General features: G+C 46.2%; 1 protein-coding gene across 1 annotated transcript; it reads right to left on the minus strand.

Annotated features, from left to right (window-relative positions):
• Window positions 1–7,733: 7,733 nt before the first annotated feature.
• Window positions 7,734–8,702, minus strand: LOC136996448 (olfactory receptor 12D1-like). Its single transcript, XM_067317371.1, has one exon. It carries the CDS (start codon window positions 8,700–8,702, stop codon window positions 7,734–7,736), a length of 969 nt encoding a protein of 322 aa, XP_067173472.1.
• Between the last annotated feature and the right edge of the window lie 201 nt (window positions 8,703–8,903).

The raw sequence follows: 8,903 nt of genomic DNA on the forward strand, positions 1-8,903 counted from the left end.
TCAATACAGAGCCTTCAGGCCTGACTGTAGCAAATGCAAACTCAAGATGTTGTGTAAATGGTGTTACGAGTACTGAATTCAGCCAGATATTCTTCTCCCAAGTAATTAAGCCAGACTTCCCCCCATAGAGAAGCATAAGAAAAATCTTGGCTGTCTTTCTTTTAGAGTTGCAGTCCTGTGTTCCTCTCCAAATGCGTAAGTTCTTGTTTCAGCCTAAGTGCCATCACTCAGAACAGTTCCTCTCAACTTTTGGGAACTGGGGCTTTTAAAGTGAAGCACAGAGACCATTACTGAGATATTCAAGTTCACACAGACACAGGCACACATCCTGTGACAGTCCCTCCAACACCTGAGTGACTGCTTGGGAGAGTTACTAAAGTCACGGGTTCTTTTCTAAGAAGATGTCAGAAAGCAGCAAGCAGGGCTGCTCCACAAGCAAAGGTGAGCTGGGACCCAGGGTGGCCATAGCATGGGCAGCACCTGCACCAAGAGGGCACAGACCCACAACACCCAAGCAGGTCTCAGTTGGGTATAGCAGTGGGTTCTGTCAGCAGTCCGATAATCATCAGACCAGGCAAGGTGATGAGTCAGGTCCAAGCTCAGCACAGGAAGCTGTGGGAGATGACCTTGAATTTCAATACATGCAAGATCATATTGCCTGTGGTTGGAGATTTGCGCACAAGTGGAAACATTATCACTCAGCAATGGCCAAAAGAGCCACAGTGAGAATGACAGCCAGCCAGAAACAGAGTAGCTGCAGCTGGAGACATCCCACCTGTGTGAAAGGAACAAATGCTCCAGAATGACTCACTGATAATAAAGCCTCCAACTGCAAAATCTGTGTGGTAGAAGATTTGAAGGTAGTTGACTGTTGCTCAGCCCTCCTGGTTGACTTCCAGACTGCTGCAAGACATTGTGGTGGAGCTTCCACACTCATGCCAGAAAGCTGCAACATGTAAATGCTCTCAGGTCACATGTTTTTAGTACATAGACAGTAGGAACAGGCTGATCAGTACTGTCAAACTACTCTTGCGTGTTGAATGTATAAATGTTTGTAGCTTCACAGTTACTGCCATATATTGAGGGTATCTTATAAAGTGCTTTTATTGTGGTAGTCCTTTAAGTTACATAGTAGCATTTTTATATATATATATATAAAATTAAACTGTAGATGTGTAATTTACAAGTTTAGGAGTGTGTGTATTGCTTCCCATATCCTGAGACTGAACCATAGCTCAGCTGGTCTGGGCCATTTGCTCAAGCTGCATTATCACATTAATTGCCATAGTCAGAATGATGAAGACTTAGCAACAGATACACTGATTGAGTAGGCTTTACCTATGGAATGATTAGAAAAGGCCACTCATTTTTCCTGACCCTAGATGGGACGAGACCTGAGCAGCTGCTAATTGGCAGAAACTGAACAAAATCCAAAAGCAAGCAGAGACCTCTGAGGATTGTTAATAGCTCTGGGGTGAGGAGCAGGGGGTGCCAGTTCTTCACCATGATATTGTTAAGCCTCTGGTAATCTATACAGGGCCGTAGTCTTCCTCCCCTCCTCCTGCATGAGGAGCCAGGAGGAGAGGTAGATAAACCACTGTGCCAGATTGTCCTCAAGGTATCCTTTGATGGGCTGCTAATTCAGGGTGGCAAGGCATCTCCTTTCTTGGGATCAGGTCAATGTGCAGTCTTATGTGTCATAGAGTGGTAGCATTTCTTCCGCCTTCTTCTCAAAGACATCTGTAAAGTCACTCATAGTGTTTTGGAGGGAGTAGGGCAGTGACTGAGGCAGAGGCCGAGTTACAGTCCTGGGGCCTGGGTGATTCAGGGTGGCAGGCTGTGGGGCTTGGCAGAGCCCTGGTGGTGCAGGGATCTTGGTTCTGAGGCTGTGTGGTGAGAACAGAGCCATGGTGTGTAGGTGTCGTATTTGGCCCAGTTAGCGTGCAATTATGTTCCTTGTTTTTTGTCTTCCAGGGGAGTGTTGTAGGGCTCTTGGCATCAATCAAGTCCATGGCAGCCATGCAGCCAGGAAACTGCTCACAGAGTGCAGAGCCAGGGACGTGGGAATCTCTGGACCAACTCACAAAGGTGCTGTGGTGGGAGACACAGACATAAGATGATCCTGTAGCAGGAGAAAGCCTCACAGTCACAGCCCCTGGTACTCACAGGTGACTCAAACCACCCCGATGTCTGCTGGAAGGGCAGCGCAGCTGGGCACAAGGAACTGAGCAGATTTCTGGAATTCACAGAAGATAATTTCTTGGTGAAGGTGATTGACGAGCTGACTAGGAGAGATGCTTTGTTGGACCTGATACACTGGAGGGCATGGCTGCTATTCAGAGGGCCTTGACAGGCTGGAGAAATGGGCTAACAGGAACCTCCTGAAATGAAGGAAAAGCAAATCCTATGGCTCAAATCTGGGTGGAATAACCCCATGCAACAGTGCAGGCTGTGTCCAACTATCAAGTAAGCAGGTCTGCAGAGAAAGATCTGGGGATTCTGAAAAACAAGAGCTTGAAAATGAGTCTGCAGTGTATCACTGCAACAAATGAAGGCCAACCACACCTTGGGTGTTGACGGGCGAGTGAAGAGTTAACAGGACTGAAGTTTGTCAATTGATATGCAGAAGTACTGAGAGCACAAGAGCTGACCTGCACAAAGCTGTTGAACAGAGGACTTAATAGGACTAAAGTCGTCTACCAACTGATATGCGCAAGGACTGATATGCGCAAGGCTGCGGAATGATTAACAAGACTGGAGAAGTGAAGTCTGCCACCTGGAATCTGCACGGACCCCCGGGGAGGGAAGAAACAGTACAGAGGTATTGTGGTCTTGCCTCGCTATCAGGGTCCCCCCAAGCAGACAAACAAACAGTCCTGTGATTGTGAAACTCGCAAAAAGTCAGCAAAAGCAGTGTTTGCCCAGAGCCCCAGCCGTATAAAAAGACACTTGGGAGCTAGGAGAGTTTGAGCAGGGACGGGAACGTGACCTGATCATCCTCTCCAGCTGGACCGTGAGTATTCCCCCCCTCCCCTTTTCCTGGGACGCTGGGTTAAGGTAATTCCTCGAGGTTGAGAGACCTCTCACTAGGAGAGTGAACAAGAAAGCTTTCAAGTAGGGATAAGCAGTCCTTCCAATTAATAACGCAGTAATCGACGGTTTCAGGTTATCCTTTCTAAACTAGTAACTGATGGTTTTGTGTTATCCTTCCTAAATTAGTAATCGCACTATTTTAATGGATGTTACTAATCCAAGAACTTGTGTGAGGAAATAAACATCTTTTTTATTATTATTATATTACTGTCTCAGTCGTTGCTATCGAACCTTCATAGCATGACAGCGTGACAGGTGTATTAGTAAGAGTGCAGCCAGCAGGCCCAGAGGGAAGTGATCCTTACCCTCTCTTTAGTACTTGTGAGGATACCTCTAGAGCATTGTGTCCAGTTTTGGACTCCCCAGTACATGAAGGACATTGATGTACTGGAGCAAGTCCAGTGGAGGCTCTCAAGATGCTCAGGGGACTTGAGCACATGATGTACAAGGAGATGGTGAGGAAACTGGGCTTGGTCAGCCTTAGGAGGAGAAGACTAATGCGACACCTTTTTTCCTCTCTACAACTACCTGATCAGCAGATACAGAGAAGACAAAGCCAGGCTCATCTCAGATGTGCACGGTGATAGTACAAGAGGTAAGGGACACAGGTTGGAACATAGAAAATTCTTATTAGACATATGTTTTTATTTAATTTGTTATTATTGTTATTATTATCTACCATGAGAGTGGTCAAATACTGGAAGAAGTTCCCCAGAAAGGTCACGGAATCTCCATCCTCGGAGGTGTTCAAGACTTAACCAGACAAATCCCTAACAACTTCATCTTCTTAGACGTGCTTTGAGGAGGGGTTTAGACCAGGTGACCTCTGGGGGTTTCTTCCAATTATTCTATGATTCCAAGATTACAAATGCTTTGAATCAATAACACCTTCTTCTACTATTTTGTGTGTAGAACACCAAAGTGTTAACACTGCTGTAATGTAAATTACGTGGTAGCTAAATGCTCAAAAAGAAGACGGTATTTATTTTCTCCAGTCATAGATGGGAGATTCATCCACCCAAAATCAGATTTCTAGCGTATAGATATCTATACCAAAACTTGTATTGCCTTTGCGCAGGTAATGGATAGAATTGGTCATATCTCAGGTGTGATTCATCTCCTGAGGTAGGGGTGGGCTTTACAACCAGCTTCACCTATCTGCATTTCTGTGTCTACAGGATATGTGTGCACATGTGAGCTATCCCTCCACAGCTCCTGTTACAGTACATGGAAATCTATGGCTCAATTTATTTGTCCACACATAGGAATCTTGTACCATCAGGGAGGCCCCCAGGTTTTCTGTCTGACCTCCACTTTCTGCTCCACAAGCCAAGGGTCTCCCTTGTGTTGTACTTACCATCCCCTGGAGATAGTGTATGGCATCTCAGGTGTCACAAGAAAAGTGGGTCTAGGCAGGCGGCAAGTCCTCTTTCATTTGTAAAATGAACCTGAAATAAGAACACCAGCTGTGGATGTCCGTATTGGAGACGTCTGAAGGTAAGGGAGATGGACCCTTTAGGAGTCAGTCTCCTGACTCCTGCTGGAGTGAGGGTCTGCTCTTCTGAATCTAAATCATAAAAACCCTTCCTGCAGTAAGTGCAAAAGGAGAAACACCTTGAGGACAATTCACACTCTTCCGTCACCCCCATCAAATACCTCTTTTAAAATGAGTCCTCTTTTGTTTTGATCTTCACTGAATGGAACACACTACAGTGTGTTTCAAACACAGAATACATGTAGAACTGCTCCCATTAATGCTTTTTACCTGACTTTTAATCTGTTATTCATTTTTCTAGGTGCAATTCGTGACAAAAAAATGAATGAGGACATTAAAACTAGGTCAGGAAAATCATCCTACTGGCATTTGGAAACCTTTACAAATGTCAATACCTCTCTTTCTAGTGTTCCTCATGATTTACATTGTGACCATGTCTGGGAACATCCTCATCACTGTGCTGTTTGTGGCTGATTAGCACTTCCATAACCCATGTACTTCTGCTTGGGAAATCTGCCAGTGTTCCACTGTCATGCCCAAGACGCTGGCCAGTTTCCTGAGTGGAGAAGAAAAAAATCAATGTTTTTGACTCAGAATTATATTTTTTAGTTTTTTACCGGGTGCAAAATCTTACTGCCTGTTGGCAAGGTCTTTGTGCTTAGGATTAGCAAATAGGCAAAGGATTTTATTATGAAGCTTGCATGAGTGAACAATGCTGCTTCAACTAGTAACTGTGTCTTGGCCATGTGGTTCTTTAGATATTGACATGATGGTATCTCCAATGCAAAAGTCAACTTTCTGCGCCCCACCCCCTTACAAAATTGTAATTTTGTTGAGGAATGTTATAAAGCTGATGCCTCCAGCGGGCTCTGGGACGCAAGGATTCCTGTCTGGGCACTGGAGCCCAGCCTGGTGCACCAAGGGAAGGCCTCTCCAGCCCAAGCACAGCTGCTGCTCTCCTCTTTGCAAATTCAACCAGTAGTGAGGCTGAGTGTTTATCTCACACACACATACACACACACACACACACACACACAGCAGATTAAGGGACAATACAAGCACTCTGTCCCCCTCCCTCACAGCTATTGCCAAGGTACACAGGCACTATGACCTGTGATCCTCGCTCCAGCTGCTGACACTGAGACCCTCACTCCACTCACCCTGGCCACCCTCAGTAGCTGATATTTGAGTACACTGGCCCAACAACCCATGGTCCTGCTCCGGTGACTGATGCTAGGACCCTCTCTTGCCCCAATTACTGGCACCACAGACACAGGAGCCATTATCACCTGAGGTCTGACTCCAGTTTCTGGGCCCAGTCCACTCACCCTTGTCTCTCCACCTAGATCTTACTGCTCTCACAAATGGGATATGAAGACTCGAACTGCAAGAGAAACCTTGAGTCCTGGTTAAGGTGGATTGGAAAGGCACCATTAAAACTACTGCAGAAGGTCAATATCTTGAAGGGTTAAACAATCACAAAGTCAATCTATCTCACGGACCATGGTGTACCTCCACAGGCTTGACTTGAGTATTCAGTCAGCAGTTAAAGGCTGGTTACATCTTCCTGGCTGTACCTGTGATTCCACGTTCTACCCAAATACTAAAGACAGTGTCTTGGGGATCACTCAGCTGGCTGGTTTGATCCCAGATGTGCAGGCTGGTAGGCTGCCTAGAATTACCCACTCCCAATATAGCATTATTTGATCTGCAGAGCTAAAGGAAGGTATTGATAAAGATTTTGAGAGACTGTGGGTGGCAGCTGAGTGTAGCAAACATGAGAGACCATCAGTTTTGGATAAAACAGTGATCAAAGTGATTCCAGTCACACATGAAGAGGATGAGGTGGTCTTAGAATGGGAGATCCCTCTCCAAAAAGTTATCTTCCCAAGTCTACAGAATTGGAGGAAGGAGGAATCTGTGAAATGGACCAAGCTACATTGTCAAGGTTGTGGTATTTCAAACTTTGGAAATGACACTATCAGTAATGCTGGGCAGGAAAGTTATAGAGGCATTCCCCATAGGAATCTTGTAACTGTGTTGCAACTATGAGCCAGTGCAAATGCTACCATGGAATTCCTGGCTAGAGGAAGAGGGGAGACCCTAAAAAAGATCAGCAGGCATTGTTTGGTGGAGAGCAAAACTTGCTCCCATATTATTGGTTACTACCCTGCTGTACAGAACGCCCATATTAAGAGACACAATGTATTACGCGAGTTTATTGGCAAATGAAGTTGCCTACACAAAGGTGTCTAGTACCATCTTAGAGGCCCTAGGATATCTGACATCCATACAGGGCCAGTAGATCTGGCATAGCGCCTAGGGGAGACCTATGCCTTTCTGGAGCAGCAGAGAGACACCAGCTGAGATACCCGGAGTATTTCAAGTGGCATGACATACAGGTCTGTATGTGGCCAACTGAATCCCATGGAAAGAAATGAATCCCTCCCTGTCTATGGGCTTTAGGATAAGATGAATCATGCCTTGACTTCTCTTGACAGCTCTGACTGGGGGTGGGATTCAGCTGCCGAAAAGAAAAAGAAAAAAAGCAAAATCAAGAGACTTTACAGGTAAATCACTCGAATAAAGGTGTTTTTATTGAAGTATTACCCCCTGGAGCTGCTAATGCTAATTAGCACTGCTACTGCCCAAGATAGGAGAGATGAGACCATATCCAGTACGTAGGGTATTTCTGAAGGGACCCAGGCTGTTGGCAGTGAAAAGCAGATTTCTGCACAACACATTCTTGAGCCAAAAGCTCCTCTGATTGCATTGTCCATTGCCTACTACCCTGTGGAAGAATGGTTAAGTGAAAAGGGGCATGATCTCTTAGAAGTGAGCAATCCTGTCTTCACGATGGAGGGAGGATCCCACAGCTATGCGAGCTGTCCTTGAACAGCACAAAAGAAGGAAGCTACAAGGAGGTAAACAAGTCGACAGACTTCTCTGCGTGGGCAGCAATCCTGCACCAATCCTATAACCGCTTTAGGCGCGTGAATGAAGGCTATAAACCAATCATATAGCTATCGCTAGCACATGCTTATTGCCTGTCTATATATACTCTGTAAAAGCTTGAATAAAGGGAGAACGATCATACTCACATTGAGACTCAATCGTTACTCCGGGTCCATCTCCCACTCCAACACTACCCCACACAAGCTGCAAGGCAGAACATTTTCTGTGCTAGAAACTCTCTGGAGAAAAGTCTTCTCTTTAGGGCAAGTTTCACCTCCACATTCCTCAGGGTGTAGATCAAAGGATTGAGGACTGGCGTGACAACATTATACATAACGGTGGCCATCATTGTCCACCTGGGTGAATTCCCTAAGGAAGGTGGCACATAGTTAAAAATAATAGGGACATAGAATAAGGCCACTACTGTGAGATGGGAAATGCAAGTGGAGAAGGCTTTCCTCCTGCCCTCCTTGGACTGGACTTTCAGTCGGAGGAAGGAAAAAATGTATAGGTAAGAAAAGAGTATGAAGACAAAGGGGCCTATTGCAAGACTCCCTGTGATGGTGTTGAGAAGGTTCAGGTTGAGCTGGCTGCTACTGCAGGCCAGTCTCACCACGGGCTTGATGTCGCAGAAGTAGTGCTGGATGTGGTTGGGGCCACAGAAATGGAGTCGGGAGGTCATGACTGTGTGCATCAGAGCATGAAGGAAGCCAGTAGTCCAAGTGCCTACAGCCAGCAGCAGGCAGGCCCGTGGCCTCATGATCAGGGTGTAGCGCAGGGGGTAGCAGATGGCCACAAAGCGGTCATAGGCCATGACAGCCAGAAGCAAAGCTTCGCTGCTTCCCACGAAGTAGGAGAAGTGGAGCTGGCTTAGGCAGCCAGTGTAAGAAATACCCTGGTGCCCCGAGAGGAACCCATCCAGCACCTTGGGCACGGTAACTGTGGAGAAGAAAATATCTAGGCAGGAGAGGTTGCAGAGGAAAAAGTACATGGGGGTGTGTAGCCGGGGTTCACAGATCACCACAGTCATGATTGCCATATTCCCCAGCAGGGTAGACAGGTACAGCAGTAAGAACAGCATGAACAGGAATTTCTGTAGCCCTTGAACATTGCTCAGGCCAAGGAGGATGAACTTCCTCACCTCTGTCTGGTTATCCATCCCTGTAGGGAAAGAGAGAATCACTTGGCAGTAACTTCCTATCTTTCTATCCTGAGCTGCTGCATCCATTTCCCAGAGTCCTCTTCCATAAGATGCATCATCAGCTGATGCTGCCTCATGAATGGAAGAGATCAGATACTGAGTCTGGAAAGGGACACAAAGGAATTCCTTGATTTCCCACCCCAGCTGTTTCAACAAATA

Source organism: Apteryx mantelli, unplaced genomic scaffold, assembly GCF_036417845.1.
Source record: "Apteryx mantelli isolate bAptMan1 unplaced genomic scaffold, bAptMan1.hap1 HAP1_SCAFFOLD_40, whole genome shotgun sequence".
Taxonomy (NCBI): Eukaryota; Metazoa; Chordata; class Aves; order Apterygiformes; family Apterygidae; genus Apteryx; species Apteryx mantelli.

Excerpts from the sequence above, each read along its gene's own strand:
- LOC136996448 (XM_067317371.1), bottom strand. The coding sequence starts at position 8,702 with ATGGATAACCAGACAGAGGTGAGGAAGTTCATCCTCCTTGGCCTGAGC.